Source organism: Tyto alba, unplaced genomic scaffold (assembly GCF_018691265.1).
Source record: "Tyto alba isolate M040663 unplaced genomic scaffold, T.alba_DEE_v4.0 Super-Scaffold_4, whole genome shotgun sequence".
Classification (NCBI taxonomy): Eukaryota; Metazoa; Chordata; class Aves; order Strigiformes; family Tytonidae; genus Tyto; species Tyto alba.
The window spans coordinates 542,609-562,759 of record NW_024881315.1 but is presented as its reverse complement, the minus strand read 5'-3'; the positions used below and the strand labels follow the sequence as shown (position 1 = coordinate 562,759).

Sequence of the window (20,151 nt, the reverse complement as noted above, 5' to 3'; positions counted from 1 at the left end):
GCCGTGCAGCACCCAGGGCCGTGCAGCACCCAGAGGTGAGCAGCACCCAGGGGAGAGCACCCAGCGCCGTGCAGCACCCAGGGGTGAGCAGCACCCAGGGCTGTGCAGCACCCAGCACCGTGCAGCACCCAGGGGTGAGCAGCACCCAGGGGCGAGCAGCACCCAGGGCTGTGCAGCACCCAGGGCCGTGCAGCACCCAGGGCCGTGCAGCACCCAGAGGTGAGCAGCACCCAGGGGTGAGCAGCACCCAGCGCCGTGCAGCACCCAGGGCCGTGCAGCACCCAGGGGTGAGCAGCACCCAGGGGCGAGCAGCACCCAGCGCCGTGCAGCACCCAGGGCCGTGCAGCACCCAGGGGTGAGCAGCACCCAGGGGTGAGCAGCACCCAGCGCCGTGCAGCACCCAGGGCCGTGCAGCACCCAGGGGTGAGCAGCACCCAGGGCCGTGCAGCACCCAGAGGTGAGCAGCACCCAGGGCTGTGCAGCACCCAGAGGTGAGCAGCACCCTACGCTGCGCACCCAGGGCTGGGTGCTGAGCCCCGAGGGCCTCATCCAGCCCCGTACGTTCCCTTCTGGTCCCAGACAGGTCCCCTCTAGCCCTGCCCAGCCCCAGGGGGCTCCCCGGCTCTGGGGTGCCCTATGGAGTTCGGAAGAACTCGTGGTCACCCATGGGATCCCCACAACCCCGGCGTTCCCTCTAAGGTCCCCATTGTCCTCTGGTTCCCTCCAGAAGCTTCACCAGCCTGTTGTCCCCTACAGGGTCCCCACAATGTCCCTGCCCCCTCTGGAGTCCCCAGCCTCCCTCACAGGGTCCTCACGCCCCCCGTGATACCTCCAGGACCCTGTTGTCCCCTACGGAGCACCCGTGTCCCCCGTAGAGCCCACACGATCCTGATGTCCCTTAGGAAGTCCCCATGACACCTATGAAGTCTCCACAGCCCTGTTGTCCCCTCCAGTGTCCCCATGACCTCATCATCCCCTATGGAGTCCCCACCACCCCCTTGTCCCCTACAAGGTCCCCAAGGTCCCTCCAGTGTCCCCATGACCTCATCATCCCCTATGGGGACCTCATCATCCCCTATGGGGTCTCCACCATCCCCTTGTCCCCTACAAGGTCCCCATGACAACTACGAGGGCCTTACCACCCTGCTGTCCTGCATGGTGTCCCCATGCCCCATTGTCCCCTACAGTGTCCCCACATCCCCCTGACGCCCCCACCACGCCGATCCAGAGCCAGACTGTGAGAAAGGACTTTTTTAACCCCCAAAAAAACCCCAAAACAAAACCACAAAAAAAAAGGGGGGGGGCAACAGGGGACAGCAGGGCGGGGGGCACCCATGGGTGGGGGGCACACGCTCAGCTCGGACACCCAAACATGGTCATGGCCTCGGCGAACTCAATGAAGTCCTGGCAGAGCGCTTGAAGGTTGGGCTCCTGACATGCCACCTCCGAGGGCCATTTCTCCAGCCACGTGTCCTTGCCGATGAGGTAGGAGAAGCTGGAGACAGCGAGGGGACAGAGGGGACACGGGTCAGAAGCGGGTGGCAGCCCGCAGGGGGGGGACACGGGGATGGACAATAGGGGTGCACAACCCTAAAGGAGACACTGGAGAGTCTCAGTGTTGGGGGGGAGGGATGCGCCCGCGGACTCAGGTCTCTGTGTCCCCATGTCCCCGTGTCCCATGTCTCGTGTTCCTCAGCCCCAGACGCGTCCCCACACGTGGCCCCCCTTTGTGTCCCCCTGTCCCTACCGGCTGCCGGTGACCCACAGGTCGGTGGCCAACCCCCAGAGCAGGTAGTCCTGGCCGAGCTGGAGCTTCAGAGCATCCCGGCACTGCTGGTGGCTCACGAAGGTCCGGTTGCTTCCTGCTGGGTCCTCGTCGGTGCCTGGCCCGGTGGGGACACAGAGGTGACACGTCACCTCCACCCCAACTCAAGAGGGACACCCGCTTTGCCACGCCCCACAGAGGGGACTCGGCCCCCAGGGAGCCACCGGCATCCTTGGTGGCACGGCACCACTGCTGTCATCAGCCATGGGTGATACCAGTTCCCTCCAGCTTTCCCCAGCACCCTTGGGGGTCGCCACCCCAGCTGGGTGACACCAGGCCCCCGGGGTGTCCCCAGCACCCTTGAGTGACACCAACCCAGCGGGGTGTCCCTTCCCAACGGGTGTCCCCAGCACTGCCGGGTGACACAACCCCCCCTGAGGGCCCCCAAAGCCATTCTAGAGACACCAACCCACCGGGGTGTCCCCGCCCCTGGCTGTCCCCAGCCCTCGGTGACCCCCACCATGTCCCTCAGGGTGGCTTTGTCCCCCACCCCGGGGGTGCTCGTACCCATCTTGATGACGGAGAGGATGGTCATGATGTAGTTGTCATGGGACAGCGACTGCTCCATCGCCACCAGCTTCACCTTGTACACTGGGGAAGGGGACGCCACAGTGTCACCCCCACCCCTGGACAGCACCCCCCACTCCAGGGTGGCCCCTCAGAATGCGGGGGGGGTCTCCGTCCCCCGCTTGCCTCCCCAGGTCCCTCTCCATCCCCGTCTGTCCTTCTTGTCCCTCCACGTCCCTCTGTCCCCTCCCGACACTCCATCCGTGCCGCTCCTGTTCTTCCATGGCCTTTCATGTCTTCAGCCGTATCATGTCCCCTCGATGTGCCTCAACTCCCCCCACGGCCCCATGGCCCCCATTATCCTCCCACGTCCCCCACGGCCCCATGGCCCCCATTATCCTCCCACGTCCCCCACGTCCCCCACGTCCCCCACGTCCCACCATAGTCAACTCCCGGCTCGCAGGCACGTTCAATACGTTGGTCAACGGTGATCGGGACGTCGTGCTTGTGCCGCATGAAGCAGTTTTCTGCGGGGACATGGGGACACGGCCATGACAAGGTCTACTGTGGTAGGGACATCTGCCATCGTGGCAGGGACACGTCCCACCACAGCAGGGACACGAGTCCGCCACAGTCATGGCACATCCCATCTTGTCAATGACGTGCCCCATCACTGCCATGACACGTCCCAGCAGAGCAATGACGTGTCCCCTCATGGCCATGACGTGTCCCACCGTGGGGCGTTGACCCAGCCTGTTGTCCCCGTGTCCCCATGTCACCTTCGGCACAGCGGCACACGTCCCCGTAGCAGATCTTGCTCAGTTTCCCGCCGCTCTTGTCCGGGTGGTAGAAACGGGTGCAGCGGTCATCTGCGGGGACACGAGGACATTGAGGGGACACGAGGTGGGAGGGGACACAAGGGGAAGGGAGCAGTGGGAGGCATGGGGACAGAGTGGTGACATGTGGAGGGAGAGGGTCAAACGGGGACGTGGGGGGACAGGGGGACACAGGCTTAGGGGGAGCAGCAGGGACGTGGTGGGGCAAAGGGCCAGGAGGGGACACGTAGTGGGGACACAGAGGGGACTTTGTGGAAGTAGGGGGCACAGAGGAGAGTGTGGGGCCAGAGGGGACCTGCGGGTGACACCAGGGGACGTGGGGCGCACCAATCTTGTAGTAGCTGTAGACGGTGACGGAGGCGGGCTGGATCAGGCCCACCTGGAACCGCTGGTGGGCCTTGAAGGAGAAACACTCCTCGGCCTTGTGCGAGATCTGGGGACGGGGACACGGGGACACGGGGACACGGGGACACGGGGACGGCAGTCAGCCAGGCTGGGAGCCAGCGCCCCAACCCAGCCTGGCCCTGGCCCCAGCCGTGTCCCCATGCTGTCCCTATCCATGACCTGGACCCATCCCTGTCCTTGTCCCCGCTCCCAAGACCCCCTTCCTGTCCCCACCCACGTCCCCACCTTCACCCTCATTCCCGCCCCCGCCTGTGTCCCCAACTCCATCCCATGCCCATCCTTGTCCCTGTCCCCACCTAGTCCCATCTTGTCCCCATCCCTGTCCCATCTTGTCCCCATGTCCCTCGTGCCCCCCACATTCCCTGTGTCCCCACCTTGTCGAGGTAGATGACGAGGTTGCTGCGGTCTGACTGTGCTTGGTCGATCTCAAACTTGGAGATGTACCTGTCCACCCCCTCCGTGAGCTGGGGACAGGGACACAGTGACATGCAGGACACGCGGGGACACGCGGGGACATCAGGACACAGGGATGTGCAGGCATGCAGGGACACGGTGATGCTGGCCACATGGGACACGTGGCCATGGGAGGATGCTGGGGACTTGCAGAGATGTGAGGACACAGGGGGGACATGGCGACGCGGGGACGGTGACACGAGGGGGCACATGGCCGTGGAGGGAAAGACGGGGACACAGCGATGCAGTGGCACGGGGGAATAATATGGGGACACGGTGACACACAGGAACATATGGGGATGTGGGGACACAAGGACATAGGGGACACACGTGGCAGTTAGGGAGATACGGGGACATGGTGGGACATGATGGCACAAAGATGCGGGGTCCTGGGTCACCCCTGGGTCCCTCCGGGTGTCCTCATGTCCCTGCACTCACCCTCTTCAGGTCCTGGAGGTCGGGCGAGAAGCCCGTGAGCATGGAGACGTCGAGGATGGACATGGTGGCATCCACGTTGTCCAGGTACCTGTGGGGACAGGGCTGAGGCCATCTGCCTGTCCCCAACTGCCCTCCTGTCCCCAGCATCCCTATCCCCGATGTCCCTGTTCCCAATAATCCCTATGGGATGAGGTGGGGCTCTCTGTCCCCAACATCCCCATCCTTTTCCCTGATGTCCCCGATGTCCCCCGTGTCCCCAGCCTGTCCTACCTGGTGCAGATGGTGATCTTGACGGAGCGGAAGACGCCGTCCTGTTCCTTGCCTGTGGGGGGTACATGGGGACAATAAGGAGACACGGGGGGACACCGAAGGGGACACGGAGTGCCATGAAGGGAACACAGAGGACATGGGGGACATAGTGAGGACATGGTGGGGGACATGTGAGGGACTCACCTGCCTTCACGTCCTCCACCTGCACCTGCAGGTCGAAACTGTCACACTTGTTGTCCTTTTCCGGGACCTTGGCGTTGTAGATGGTCACCACTGTCATCGTCCCCTTGCCCATGCCCTCAGCTTTCACCGTGAAGTCCTCGTTGAACTTAGTCTGTGGGGAGAGGGGACATTGGGGAGGGACAGGGACATCCCCTGGGAGGGACATGGAAGGAATGGGGCATCCTGGGCCATGGAGTCATGCGGGAACATGGAGGGGATGTGGGAGGGACAGGGACATCCCAGGACACATTGGGGACAACAGACACAAAGGGTACAGGGACAATGAAAGACATGGAGAGGAGAAGGAAATCCATGGAGGGACATGAAGGTGACAAGGACATTCCGGGTCACAGGAAGGGAGGGGACAAGATGAGCCTGGGAGGTGGAGGGACACAGCAGGGACATCCCAAGCCTTGGAAGGACACAGAGGGACAGGGACACCCGAGGCCGCAGCGAGGGGACAAGATTGTCCTGGGACATGAAGAGACACGGAGGGGACAGGGACATCCCATGGACAAGCAAGAGCAGGGCGAGTGGTGCCGCGTCCCCGTGGCCCCAACGGTGACAGTGACAGCGGTGACAAGGGCGCTGGTACCTCAGCGGAGCGTGCCACCAGGGCGTTGCGGTTCTCGATGCGGTAGGTGATGGCACTGGCCCGGCGCGGCAGCAGCACCGACACGTCGAGGTTGAGCTCCAGCTGCCGCGGAGATGCCACCTGGTACTGGGCCAACGCTTGGAACACCAGAATGGTGGCCTGCAGGGACACCCGTGTCACCAAGGCTTGGAGGACACCATCTGGAACATCCCCAAAGCCCGCTGGGTGGCCCCGAGCCCGGAGTGACCCCAAGTCCTGGGGCCACCTGACACCACCTGGAACACACTCTTGGGTGTCTTATGGAGCAGAGGTGTCCCTCAGGGACAGGACATGTCCCCGAGGGTCCCCAGGGTCTGGAGGTGACCCCAGGGATTAGGGTGCCCCCCGTGGACAGGCATTTTGGCTTTTCCAAAGCTTTTGAGATCCCATGGGACCAGGGGTGTTCCCCAAGGACATGACATGTCCCAGGGGGGTCCCAAGGGCCCCGAGGTGACCCTCGAGCCCTGAGGGGTCCCCCAACGCCTTTGGGGTCCCATGGGATCAGAGGTGCCCCCCAAGAGCCATGCCATGTCCCTGGAGTCCCCAGGGCCACAAGGTGACCCCTAAACCCCCAACAAAGCCCTCAACCCCTTCCCCATGGCAGGAGATGCCAGGATAGCACCCGTGAGTGCCCGGGGGATCCGTAGCCCACCTGAGTGGATCCGTAGCCACCACCGAAGTAGTTCTGCTGGGCAAGCCAGCGGGCCACTGGCCCCGTCAGCTCCGGCTTCTCCATTTGCAGCAAGGCCAGCAACGCGTAGGATGTCCCCTCGATGTTGTAGGTGTGGGCGTTGCGTTCCTCCCAGCGTTTGCCCTCTGGGGTGACACTGGTCCCTCAGCACCCTCTAGGGATGATTTCTGCCCCACCAGGTGACCCATAATGACCTTATTCCTCCCCCCCCCCCCGCCCCCCCATTAGTTTTGTCCCCTCTGATGAGACGTCACCTTTGGAAAACTTCATGAGAACTTTCTCGCTTTTGAGCTTCCCCGTCAGGGCCAAGGCGTAGGAGGTCAGGGCCACTGTGTAGGGTCGGAGCAGTGACTGGTACCTCCGGGCAAGGTATTCAGCAGCGTTGGAGATGCTCCAGTCCAAGTTCTGGGCAGAAAAGATGGTAAGTTTGGATCCTCAGGTGGCTGCTCTAAGGGTCGGGCACCTCCTCTTGAAGCACTGTCCTTCCACGTGACAGGTGCCAGCTGTCCCCCATCTCCTCCTGCGGCGTTGAGGACTGGGACACTCACATTGACGTGGTTCTTGCAGACCTCCCGGGCCTCCTGCAGCGCGATGAGGACAAAGGCTGTCAGCGACACCTCGGGCTCGGCACCGTGGTAGCCTCCCTGCGTGACAAAAAGGAGGGAAAAAAAACCCTGAGGATTAGGGTTTTCACAGCAAACTCTGTCCACCCAACACTCGGTCCTTTCCCCACAGCCCATTCCAAGAGTCAACAGAGCTTTGGCCACCGGCAGGGACGGGGTTTGGATCCCCCCATACCACCATCTCCTTATGGATGACAGGAGCATCTTCTTGGAAAATCCCGTCCGGCTTCTGCTTCTCCAGGATGAGCCATTTCACGGCACCACAAACCACCTCGGGCTCAATGTCGACCAGCTTGATGGCCATGGCAAAGACTTTGGTCACGTAGGCTGTCAACCTGGGGACAGGAGAACCTTGGCATCCTGTCCAGCCCTGTCACACGGACCCGCGTGGTGGTGGCAACACGACCCTCACCAGGTGCTCGACGGACGGTCCTTGAAGGCGGCGTAGGAGCTGTCAGGTTTCCGGAAAGCAAGTTGTTGGGTGTAACCTGGTGAGGAGATGGTGGTTGGCCCACACAAAGGGCACCCAGGGGTGGCTCCAGACCAGCAGTTCCCGCCAGCCATCAGCCAACTCAAGAAGCACCCAACCAAGCTGAGGTAGCTTCAGGCCACCAACCCACTCCAGAGCACATTCCAGTGCAAACCAGTAGCTCTAGAAATCCCCAAACTGGTAGCACCCAACCCATGTCTTCGTCAAAGGTGCAGGTTTCTTCAGCACCTTGGGTGATGGTGACATTTTGTGCCCGAAGGGAGGAAACGAGGGGTTGCTCCCATCCTCTGGGGGATGCTCTTACCCTTTTTAATCAAGTTGATGGCCTCAGTGCGGCGGTCAACACCAAAAATCTCCCACTGCAACGTGCTGTCCAAGTAGTGGGTGGCAATGACAGTGGGTGTCATCCCGATCATGTTCTGCTCCCCGCAGCCCGACGGCGTCACGATGAGGTGCTTCAGCTTGTCCCCATCGATGGCTTTCTCCACCATGATGGACACAGGGTTGCCTGGACCAGAAGAAGGGGAGATGTCAAACCAGGCGTGTCCCGCTCCCTCGCAGATCACCCCCACGTGTGTCCCTTCCTTTGCTCTCACCTTGGATGCTGACTCTGGTGTCCGATTCAGTGTTGGGGACAATGTCAGAGAGGTTCGCTGCCCTCACCTTCTCCTCCTGTACACCATCTACAGGGCAGGAAGACCAGGATGGAGATGGGTGACCCCAAATCCTTCATGTCCCCCCCCCTCCCTCGACCCTGAGGTGACCCAGCCCTGCCCCACATCTGCAGCAGGATATCCCTTGTCCCTCAAGATGTTCCAGAGCCACACCAGGGTGTCTGTTCTCCCTTGAGATGCCCCAGCTCCGCAGTGGGATGTCCCTTATTCCCCAGGATGCCCCAGTCTTACCCTTGGTGGAACATCCTTCATCCCCCAAAAATATCCCAGACCCACAGTGGGACTGTCCCTTGAGATGCCCCAGATCCTTCCCTCAGAGGGACATCCCTGCGGGGCTGAGACATTCCCAAGACCAGCCAGGGCCACTCACTGATTCCCTTTGTCTTCGGGTCCAGCTCAACTATCTTCACCGTCTTCTCCAACCTCACCCCTTCGGGCTGCAGAGGTGAGAGTCCAATGTTAAAGGTTGGGGCTGGTTTGGGGTGCCCCCTTCCCAGCCTCTCTGGGTTGTCCAGGAGAGGTGTCCCTGTGTAAACCAGCACCCCCGGGTCATGGGACAAACAGAGAGAGCCACAGAAGACCACACTTGAGCATGTTGGGGGGAGGATCCTTCATCCCTGGGTACCAATGCCAGGATGAAAGTGGAAACAGGGATATCATGGGGCTACCATGCTGGGGACATCTCAGGGGTGGAGGTGGCACCGTGTGGTGGAGATGCCATGAGAAGCAGTGGCCACTCACCACAACTTTGAGCTTCTTCTTGACACCGTCAGCCACATACTTGTCCCGGACGGCTGCCTTCACCTCAACGTCATGGAGCCCCAGCTGCAAGGGCACAATGACAAAGGGCACGGCCCACGACGACTGAGGTTTCAGCTTGATGATCTGCTGGTAGCGCGCCTTGGAGGTGGAGGCGCTGCACAGCGCTGGGTTGTACATCAGCTCTACGCGCACCTGTGGGGCACAGAAACGTTGGCCACGGGGTTCAGGTGGGCACAGACCCCCCACAGACGCCCGGGCACAGGTCCCCTGCCGACCGTGATATCGTGTGTCCAGTAGTTGTAGAGGATGGCACGGATCTCCACCTGCTCGTTCCTCACCACGGAGTAGGGCAGGCGCAGGTCGATGAAGAAGTCCTTCATCACCGTGATCTCATAGGGGTCAGCCACACACAGCCCTGTGGGGTGGCCCCCCAGGGACATGAGGTTCAGGCCCCCTCATGTCCCAGGGCCATCCACAAGGCTTTCTAAGATCCTTCAAGTCCCATGGAGTCCTCCCAAGGTTTAGGGGATCCCTCAAGTCCCATAGAGTCGTCCCAAGGCTTAGGAGATCCCTCAAGTCCCAAGGACTGCCACCAAGCTTTGGGGGATCGCCCCAAAGTTTGGGGCACCTCTCCAGTGGGCTGAGCTCCTCTAAGATTTTGGAGATCCCTCAAACCCCAGGGAAACCCACCAGGCTTTAGTGGGCCCTTCAAGTCCCAGGGACCACCCTCAAGATTTGGGGGACTCCTTTGATCCCCAGGGACACCCTCCTACTCCGTCATGTACCCTTGGTCGGTGAGAGGCTGATGGCCAGGACCTCCCACGTGGTGATGGAGTCCTTCAGGTACACAGGCAGAGTCTTCGTGGAGATTCTGCAGAGGATGGGAACAACCAAGGGGGTCATAACCGGCCCCAAGCCAGGCTAGGGAGCTGTAACCAGCCACCAAACTGGAGTAGGGGGGTCATAGCTGGTCCCCAAGCTGGACCAGGGGGTTGTAGATGCCCCTGAGCTGGCCCAGGGTGTCGTAGCTGGTTCCAAGGCAGCGCCAGAGGGTCAAAGGTCTGGATTTGGGGGGGGATCATAGCTGGACTCCAGACTGGGCAAGGCAGTGTCCAGAACTGGACAGGGAGGAGGAGATTACCCCCAAGCCGAGCCATGAGCTGGAGGGGTGATGGGACAAGGGCACAGGGCTCACCCCAGCTCATTGGGCTTCTCTATCAGCGGCTCCACCTGCCACAGCCAGCTCTCCGGGAAGAGGCTCCGTGAGGTGATGTCCTCTTCAGCCAGGAAAACATCGTCCGCCTCGCCTGGGGGTGGCAGCATCCCTCTCGTCCGTGGCCTCAGGAGCCGAACCCCTGGGCAGAGCCACTATAACCCCAGCATCATCCACACACCACCCTTGTTTTTCCCAAGCACCATCTAGGCATCACACAACTTTCATCCAAGCATCGTCCAAAATTCATCCAAGTATTGCCCAAGGATAGCACGAGGAATGCCTGAGGCTCACCTGGCCTTCCCCCAGGCATTGCCCAAGGACAGTGCAAAGAACACCTGAGGTTCACCCGACCTCCCCCCAAGCATCCCCCAAGAAGAGCAGAAGGAAAGCCTGAGGTTCACCCGGCCTTCACCTAAGCATCGCCCAAGAAGAGTGCAAGGAATACTCAAGGTTCACCTGGCCGTCACCCAAACATCACCCAAGAAGAGCGTAAGGAAAGCCTGAGGTTCACCCGACCTCCCCCCAAGCATCCCCCAAGGACAGTGCAAAGAACACCTGAGGTTCACCTGACCTTCCCCCAAGCATCCCCCAAGGACAGTGCAAAGAACACCTGAGGTTCACCCGACCTTCCCCCAAGCATCCCCCAAGGACAGTGCAAAGAACACCTGAGGTTCACCCGACCTTCCCCCAAGCATCCCCCAAGAACAGTGCAAAGAACACCTGAGGTTCACCCGACCTTCCCCCAAGCATCACTTGCCCAAGCCTCACCCAACCACCGACCCCCCCCCGGCCCCCCCATGGCCCAGCACTTGCTTCGAGCCAGCTCAAGGTGGAGCTCGCGCTGCTTCTGGTCACGGATGCCCTTGATGTAGTTGCAGCAGTCGAGGAAGGCCCGGATGCAGGCTTCTCCATCCTGGATGTAGTTGGTCCGATGCTCGCAGCTGTGGCCCATGGGGTTCTCCTTCATGCCGTCCTCGCAACACTTGCGCAGCACCTTGTCCGTGTACTCAGCCGCTGCCAGCACCGAGGCACCCAGCTGGCACCCAGTCCCAAAGGCCCTGGACTGGGGCCATCAGGGATGTGGGACACTCTGGTGTCCTTCGGGATATGGGATGCTGTGGTATCACCAGGGACGTGGGACACTCTGGTGTCCTTTGGGATATGGGATGCTGTGGTATCACCAGGGACGTGGGACACTCTGGTGTCCCTTGGGGACGTGGGACACTGGTGTTCACTGGGACGTGGGATGCTGTGGTATCACCAGGGACATGGGACACTCTGATGTCCCTCGGGGACATGGGACACTGATATTGGTTGGGACATGGGCTGCTCTGGTATCCCTCGAGGACCTGGGACACTCTGGCATCTTCAGGAAGATGGGACAAGCTGGTGGTCCCCCGGGCACAGAACATTCCAGGGTTCTTGGGGACATGGGACACTCCCAGTGCCACCTACCCTTGGTGCCTTTGTACTCGATGAGCTGCAGGGAGCGGCGCTTGCGTTTTGCAGGCTGGGGACACTGGACCTCTGGGGACAGAGGGGACACAGGTCAAGACCCCCCACTGTCACAGCCCCAAACCCAGGCGTCACTTCCCTTGACATCAGTTGTCACACCCCAAAGCTCAGGGGACGTATCCCCCATCCCTGAGGTGTCACACTCCCCCATCCTTGAAGTGCCACATCCCCAAGATGTCACCTACCCCATCCCCAAGGTGCCACCCCAGGTTGTCCCAGTCCCCAGCTTGTCCCCTACCTGATCGCTGCGGCGTGGAGATCTTCACGCTGGTGACCAGGCTGAGGCCAGCGCCAGCAAAGACACCCACGTTGTCCCTCCCGCTGCCCGGCGTGCAGCCAATGTCACTCTTCTCCACCATGTCCCAAACCTGCGACCAACAGGGGACAGCCTTGACAGCCACTGCCACCACCTGGGGACAGCGGGGATGGGGATCTGGGCACCCACCTTGGACTGGGTGAGCTTGTTCTTGTTGAGGACAAAGACGCCCTTATCCACGGCCACCAACCCCACGTGGGCGTTGTGGTCACCCTCGATGCGCAGCCGCATGGGTGTCCCTGGCTCCTGCACCCGGTTGTCAGCCTCTGTTGCTCCCTTCACCACCAGCTGCCAGCGACACGGGGGGTCATGTCCACGGGATACCCCAAAAAAACCTTCACCACGTCCCCAGGAGCTGGCCCATGGGGGTACCCCAACCCCACAGGGTGCTGGAGTCCTCCAGGGGTAGCTGATGGCTGTATCACCCACCGTGGAACATCTGGACCATCAGTGGGCCACCCGGGCCACCCAAGGCCCCCTGTGAGATGCCCAAGCACCTCATGGACTCTCCAAACCACCTGAGCGATACCCATCATGGGCCACCCAAGCCCCTCAAGGACCACCTAGGTCCTTCCAAGGGCCCCCCAAGCCTTTCACCTCAAGGGTTGCTCAAGCTACATCCAAGGCCCAGCCAATGTCCCTAAGGGCCCCCCCGAACCCTGGGACAGTGGGGACACACTCACGGTGCCCATGCAAGTGTCCTTGACATCAACCCAGATGGAGTCAGCGACAATCTCGCCAGGCATCACGTAGTAGTAGGCCACGATGCGGAAGGAGGGGATGAGCTCGGCTGTCACCGGCAGCGACATGGTGACCAGGCTCTGGCCGGCCTCGTGCCGCTGTCGCCCCACACGGATGATGCGTCCCTTGCTCATGATCTGCGGCGGGCAAGGAAAGGCAGGGTCGGTGCCACCTGGACATCTAGGTCCCCAGGATGGGGGGCGGTTGGTCGGCAGAGGCCAAGAGCCCTCACCAGGTAGGTGAAGTACGGGACGGAGTCACGGACGGCATTGCTGTTGCTCTTGAGGTGGAAGTTCACGGCAAGGTTGTCACCGGGCTGCAGCTCGGTGGCCCCCACGGCCAGGTGGAGGAGGTTGCCGGAACCACCTTGGCTGCGGTAAGCTTCGGCAGTCATCTGCCGCGAGGCCTGGCGGTCGGGTGGCAGCCCCGGCTGGTCCGTCCTCACCTGCAGCACCGGGGACACGGGGACACTTGGTCAACAGGGAGAGGTGTGGACCTGGGCAGGGCTCAGCATGGAGGGTCTTGCCCACTGTAGAGGTCGTGGCTGTCCCGGTCTCCCTGACCCCTGCTGCTCTGGTCCTTGGTCATCTCCTTGGCCAATGGTGATCATCTCCTTGGCCAATGGTGATCATCTCCTTGGTCAATGGTGATCATCTCCTTGGCCAATGGTGATCATCTCCTTGGCCAATGGTGATCATCTCCTTGGCCAATGGTGATCATCTCCTTGGCCAATGGTGATCATCTCCTTGGTCAATGGTGATCATCTCCTTGGCCAATGGTGATCATCTCCTTGGCCAATGGTGATCATCTCCTTGGTCAACTCGATCATCTCTGCTACCCTGGATCACTTGGCCACTCTGGTCAGCTCGACCGCCTTGGTCCCCCTGACATTGGCCTTCCTGACCCTTGGCTACCCTGAACATCTTGGCCGCTCCTGCCCCCTGACCCTTGGCCATCCCAGTTTTTGGTAACTGGTGTACCGTGCTGACCCTGGCTGCAGGCCACCGTGGACAACTTGGCCACTATGGACATCTCCGCCAGTCTCCCTGACACCAGCCATCCTGGTCCTTGGTCCCCCTAGATGCCTTGGTCAATCCCGTTGTGTTGGCTGCCATGGTCCCCCTGACGCCAGCCATCCTGCTCCTTGGTCAGTGGTGACCAGGACAGTCCCGGTCCTTGGTCGCTCTGGACATCTCGATCACCACAGTTATCTCAGCCATGCTGGTCTCCCTGACCTTGCCCATCCTGCTCCTTGGTCAGTGGTGATCAGGGTGGCCCCGACCTTTGGCCGCCATGGATGTCTAGGCCATCCTGGTTCTCCGATCAATGCTGGCCATGGTCCTTGGCCACCCTGGACATCTCAGCCACCTCGGTTGTCTCAGCAACCCCAACCCCCAGGTCACTTCCACCACCCCTGTCCCCAGCCTCCCTGGTGACCCCAGTCCCAAGGCCACCGTGGTGCCTAGCCCCACTCACAGTGATGGGGACCGTGTCCTTGTTGGCCGGCATGTTGAGGACCAGCTTGGCTGTGCCATCACGCTGGGTGGAGACGAGACCCTGGAAGCCATCAGCCTTGACGGTGACACGCGGGGCCGGGGACTCGTCTGGGTTAGTGACGTAGACCTGCAGGGGACGGGGTGTGACAGGAGGACCTTACATGGGGACGTGGCACCTGGTGCCATCCAGGTGACACAGGGACAGGCCGTGCTCCCCAGGCCCTCTCCAGGTGACACAGTGGTGTGACACAGGGACAGACCCCGGTCCCCGAGTCTCCTCCGCCCACAACCCCGCTCGGCTTGCCCCGTCCCTGTCCCGATGCTGGGGACCCTGGTACCACGGGGGTCCTGGGCCAATGCCACCGCTGTCCCCCCCGCTGTCCCCAGATGCCGTTACCGTCAGATCGAAGGGCATCCCCGGCTTGAAGTACTTGGGGGTGTGGGTGAAGTGGATGGTGTACGGGGACGTCACGATGCGGATGCCACTGCGCTGTGCCTCCACCATGTCACTGCCTGCAGTGGCCACAGGGAAGGGTCATGTCCCCCGCCGCCAGGACTGGGCTCCCGGTCCCTCCCAGGGACAGCCCGGTCTGACCTTGGGTGGCCTCAGATGTCCCCGTCCTCGCTGTCCCCATCCCTACATGTCACTGCTGTCCCCATCCCCCCACGTCCCCCATCTACCCAGCTTGCTGAAGAACGTGACAGAGGTGTACGGCCCGTGGCCCCAGATGTCCCTGCTGTCCCCCGTGTCCCCTGTGCTCCCCCTGCACACCTGACTCGGTGAGTACGGTGACGGAGACGTAGAGTGAATGTCCCACCAGCTCCTGGTAGTTGGCGAATCGTTGGCGCAGCATGGCCATGGGCAACACGGCTTCCCCGTCCCCGTCGGTCACCTGCGGCACGGAGTTAGTGGGGCAGGGGACAGCGGGGACAGGGGATGGCAGAGCTCAGCAAGGGACAGAGCTCAGCAGGGGACTGGAACAGGGGCAAGGGACAAGGACAGGGTCACCTGGACGCGCCGCAGGGACTGGGGGATGCTCCTCTTCTCGTCGTCCACCATGACACCGAAGAGGACGAAGGCTGTCCCCTGCAGGCGCTTCCCGTAGAGGTACCTGTGGACAAGCCACCACCGCCCCCATCAACCCCTGTCCCCGTCTCCCCAGCTCATCCACATCACTGCCTCCCCGTGCCCCCACATCCTCTTGTCACGTAACCCTGTCACCCCGTTGTCCCATGTCCTCACCACCCTGTCCCTGTCCCCCCGGCCATCCCATCATGCCCTGCCACCTCCACTGCCATCACTCTGTGTCCCCCTCACCCCCTGTCCCCGTCATCCCATTTCCCCACGTTCCCCATCACCCTCAAACCCGCCACCTCGCATCCGTGCCACCTCCTCATCCCTGGGGACTTTGTGCAGGAGCGGAGCAGGAGTGTCACCCCCACACCATTGCCCATGGAGGTCTGGCCCCCTAGAATGAGCAGTTTTGGGGTCCCCATCCCACCTGGCTGTGATGGACACTCGGAAATCCTCCTTCCGGTCAATGTAGAGGAACTTCTCCTCCGGCTCCAGGACCACCTCAAAGCTTGGCAGCACTGTGGGGCGGACACCCAATGGACCCACACATCCAGGACAAGGGACTTAGGATTTTGGGGACCCCCACCCCAACCTTACCATACTCCTTGACTTCGAATTGGGTTTTGAAGACCTGTTCTGGTGAGTCTTCAAATTTGGCCATTATCGTCCATGTCCCCAGGCTGGAAAAGGGGGGAGGAAGGGTGAGGGGACAAGCCCGGGGCCACGGATGTCCCCGGGCCACCCTGGGAGGTGGCACCCACCTGACGACGTTGGGCAGGTTGTGGTTGAGGGAGAAGATGCCGGTCTTCATCGGCGAGGAGACGGGCATTTGCTTGATGATGACATCATCGGGCGTCTGAAGGGAGACGCGGTGGTTGGGGACAGTGGCACGGGTGGCTGTGTCCCCACGTCCCTGTGTCCCCAGCAGGCGCCCACCTTGATCTCCACGATCACCGTCTTGGGCACCGGCTCCATGAGATGGTCCAGAGCGAATAAGCGGCAGAGCACTGTGAGGGGACGCGGGGGACAAGGTGAGCAGGGATGGTGCGGTGACATCCAGAAACGGGTGCTGGACCCCAAAATGGGGACATCATGGGGAAGTCCCCAAATGGGTACTGGACCCTAGAACGCCAAGGCCACACCAGGAGCCCAAAGTGCTGTGGAGGGGGCCCAACACCCCAAGATGCCACCAAGACCCCAGGGTGCCATGGAGGAGACCCAACACCCTGAAATGCCACCAAGACCCCAGGGTGCCATGGAGGGGACCCAACACCCTGAAATGCCACCAAGACCCCAGGGTGCGATGGAGGGGACCCAACACCCCAAGATGCCACCAAGACCCCAGGGTGCCATGGAGGGGACCCAACACCCTGAAATGCCACCAAGACCCCAGGGTGCCATGGAGGGGACCCAACACCCCAAGATGCCACCAAGACCCCAGGGTGCCATGGAGGGGACCCAACACCCCAAGATGCCACCAAGACCCCAGGGTGCCATGGAGGGGACCCAACACCCCAAGATGCCACCAAGACCCCAGGGTGCGATGGAGGGGACCCAACACCCCAAGATGCCACCAAGACCCCAGGGTGCCATGGAGGGGACCCACCACCCCAAGATGCCACCAAGACCCCAGGGTGCCATGGAGGGGACCCAACACCCCAAGATGCCACCAAGACCCCAGGGTGCCATGGAGGGGACCCAACACCCCGAGGTTGCGCCAGCACCCCGACCTGCCCTGGTGAGACCCAGCACCCCACAAACCCACCAGTGGAGCCAGGGGTGTAGATGGGCTTGTCGGTCTGCAGGAAGATGTGGCCGCTCTGGAGTGACACCAGCAGGACCTTCTCCAGGGTCACTTGGGCCACCCGTGCCGTCACTGAGACAAACTGCTTCTCCGCTGTCTGCGGCAGTGCCTTGGCCGACACCTGTGGTGACAGGGGACACCAAGTGGCACCTGCCCCACGGGGACCAAGCAGGGGACACCAGAGGGCACCCACGCCCAGGGGATGGGGCTGAGGATGCCAGGTGACAGTCCCCACCCAAGGACTCCGGGGTGACCAGCGTCAAAGCCCCACGAGTCCGCTAGTCACGAGGTGACAACCTCCAAGGAGTCCGAGGCGACCGTCCCCCACAGATCCAGAGGTGGCCGTTCCCACGGCCCCACAGGTGACCACCCTCTCGTCACCTAGACGGGTCTCCAAGGACCCCAGGGTCACTGTCCCCAAGGACCTGGGGTGACCGTCCCCAGAGACCTCAGCGCGACCGTCCCCAAAGACCCTGTGGCGACCAGCCCCCCACCCCCAGGTCCCACCAACCCCCCCCTGGAGATTCTCCACCATCTTGCACAGGGTTGAGCCTCAGGGGCCACCCTTCCCGGGGCGGGGGGGGTCAGCGACCGGCAGGGAGGTGGCGTGGAGGGGCTGGGGACGCACCCTGACGGTGGCGGTGGCCAGCATGCCGTCGGCGGGGCTCAGCTGCACCCGGACCTGGTAGAGCACCTGGCGCTTGAGGGGAAAGTCCTGCACCAGGAGGGTGGCCTCGGCGGGGGCGCCCAGCCCCGGCGCCTCCAGCACCACCCGCTCGGCCGCCTCCAGGCGCAGCACCGCTGGGGTCACCATCGTCACCCTGGGGACAGCGGGAGGAGCTGCCACAGCACCGCCCCCCCCGGCCCCCAGCACCCCGGGGACTCCCCAGCACCCAGAACTGCACCCAGAACTGCCCCCAGCCTGTCCCCACAGCACCCCAGGGACCCCCCCCAGCACCCAGAACTGCCCCCACTCTGTCCCCCCAGCACCCAGAACTGCCCCCAGCCTGTCCCCCCAGCACCCCGGGGACCCCCCCAGCACCCAGAACTGCCCCCAGCCTGTCCCCACAGCACCCCAGGGACCCCCCCAGCACCCAGAACTGCCCCCACTCTGTCCCCCCAGCACCCAGAACTGCCCCCAGCCTGTCCCCACAGCACCCAGAACTGCCCCCAGCACCCAGAACTGCCCCCAGCCTGTCCCCACAGCACCCAGAACTGCCCCCAGCCTGTCCCCCCAGCACCCCAGGGACCCCCCCAGCACCCAGAACTGCCCCCAGCCTGTCTCCACAGCACCCAGAACTGCCCCCAGCCTGTCCCCACAGCACCCCGGGGACTCCCCAGCACCCAGAACTGCCCCCACTCTGTCCCCCCAGCACCCAGAACTGCCCCCAGCCTGTCCCCACAGCACCCCAGGGACCCCCCCAGCACCCAGAACTGCCCCCAGCCGGTCCCCCCAGCACCCAGAACTGCCCCCAGCCTGTCCCCACAGCACCCCAGGGACCCCCCCAGCACCCAGAACTGCCCCCAGCCTGTCCCCACAGCACCCCAGGGACCCCCCCAGCACCCAGAACTGCCCCCACTCTGTCCCCCCAGCACCCAGAACTGCCCCCAGCCTGTCCCCACAGCACCCCAGGGACCCCCCCAGCACCCAGAACTGCCCCCAGCCGGTCCCCCCAGCACCCAGAACTGGCCCCAGCCTGTCCCCCCAGCACCCCGGGGACCCCCCAGCACCCAGAACTGCCCCCAGCCTGTCCCCACAGCACCCAGAACTGCCCCCAGTCTGTCCCCACAGCACCCCAGACACCCCCCCCAGTCTGCTCCATAAGCTTGAAGCAACCCCAAATCCCCCATTGCACCCCAAATCCCCCCACTGCACCCCGATATCCTCCCACTGCACCCAAATCCTCCATTGCACCCCAAATCCCCCCACTGCACCCCAATATCCCCCATTGCACCCCAAATCCCCCCATTTCCCTCCAGCACCCACCCCTGGGGGAGGGTCCCGGTCAGGGGGGTCCCGGGTAGGTTGGGGGTCCCGGCAGGGGGGTCCCAGTTGGGGTGGGGGTCCCAGACAGAGGGGTCTTGGTTCTGGGGTTCCCAATTATGAGGGGGGGGGGCTGACCATGGGGGTTCCATCTAGGGCAGGGGGGGTCTTGACTGGGGAGGGGGTCCCAGCCAAGGGGGGGGGTGTCCTATGGGTGGGGATCCCATGGGTGGGGTGGGTGGGTGTCCCAGAAGAGGGGATCCAGTGAGGTTGGGGGGGGGGGGGGTGTCCCATGGGGGCATGAGGGATCCCAGGGTGCATCCCAAGGTGGGGGGGGGGGGGGGGGGCCCAGAAGAGGGGGGGTCCCATGAGTCGGATGGGGTCCCGTGGGTGTATGGGGAGTCCCGGGGGGAGCAGGGGGGGTTTCTATGGGTGGGGGTCCCAGAAAAAGGGGTCCAATGGGTGGGGGGGGTCCCATAGGGGATCCTGGGGGGGGGGGGGGGTGTCCCATGTATGGGGGGGGCGGGGTGGGGGGGGTCGCAACGACTCACAGTTGGGCACGGGTGGGGGTGACGTGCAGCAGCAGGAGGGCGAGGAAGAGGGGCAGCACCGGAGCCCCCATGGCTGGAGGGGCGGAGGGGGGGGCCGGGGCCGGGGGGGCCGGAGGGTCCCTTTATGGTGGCGCCACCGGTTAATGGGTAACCAGCCCCCCCCCGCCCGCGTCCCCCCCCCCCCCGCCAGGGAGGCCCGGGGCCCCGCGGGGGGGTGGGGGCGGGTCCACCTCGACCTCCGTGGTCGATCCGTGCCGAGGGAGTCTGGGACCCATTTGGGGGGGGGGGGTCCCCCAGATCCTTTGGGGGGGGGGACTGGGAACCGCAGGACGCCTCGGGGGCACCCACGGAGGGGTGGGGGAGGGGCTGCCCGAGTCCTTCCTCATTTCGGGGAAGGCGGCTGGCGGGGGGCCACGGCCACGGGGGGTTGCGACACCGCGGGGAGGGTGGGGAGGGACACGGAGGCCGGGAGAGGGGGGGACACGTGACGGGGAATTGGGGGGGGGGGACGGGGACGGGGACACCAGGGGGCACCTTCTGGGTCACGGGGTGGGCAAGGAGCTGGATGCCTGGGTCCCCCCCTGGACCCCCGACACCCGGGGTCACCTCCTGGACCCTTGGCA

At 63.3% G+C, this 20,151-nt stretch overlaps 1 protein-coding gene across 1 annotated transcript; it reads right to left on the bottom strand.

Moving 5' to 3' along the window:
- Positions 1-1,236: 1,236 nt before the first annotated feature.
- C3 (complement C3) lies at positions 1,237-19,631 on the bottom strand. The gene is made up of 40 exons (XM_042802849.1): positions 19,529-19,631; positions 17,622-17,814; positions 16,955-17,114; positions 16,126-16,196; positions 15,951-16,045; positions 15,787-15,869; positions 15,617-15,707; positions 15,124-15,226; positions 14,887-15,007; positions 14,512-14,627; positions 14,095-14,241; positions 12,851-13,063; positions 12,561-12,755; positions 12,007-12,165; positions 11,800-11,929; positions 11,502-11,573; positions 10,860-11,060; positions 10,026-10,137; positions 9,616-9,701; positions 9,106-9,245; positions 8,810-9,022; positions 8,439-8,505; positions 7,991-8,077; positions 7,699-7,902; positions 7,317-7,392; positions 7,080-7,239; positions 6,830-6,925; positions 6,536-6,686; positions 6,243-6,406; positions 5,552-5,710; positions 4,918-5,068; positions 4,735-4,786; positions 4,465-4,552; positions 3,948-4,037; positions 3,496-3,601; positions 3,112-3,201; positions 2,773-2,859; positions 2,333-2,416; positions 1,748-1,883; positions 1,237-1,495 (listed from the first exon to the last, which is right to left on the bottom strand). Exons 1-40 carry the CDS (start codon positions 19,597-19,599, stop codon positions 1,354-1,356), a joined length of 4,962 nt encoding a protein of 1,653 aa, XP_042658783.1. The 5' UTR covers positions 19,600-19,631; the 3' UTR covers positions 1,237-1,353.
- Between the last annotated feature and the right edge of the window lie 520 nt (positions 19,632-20,151).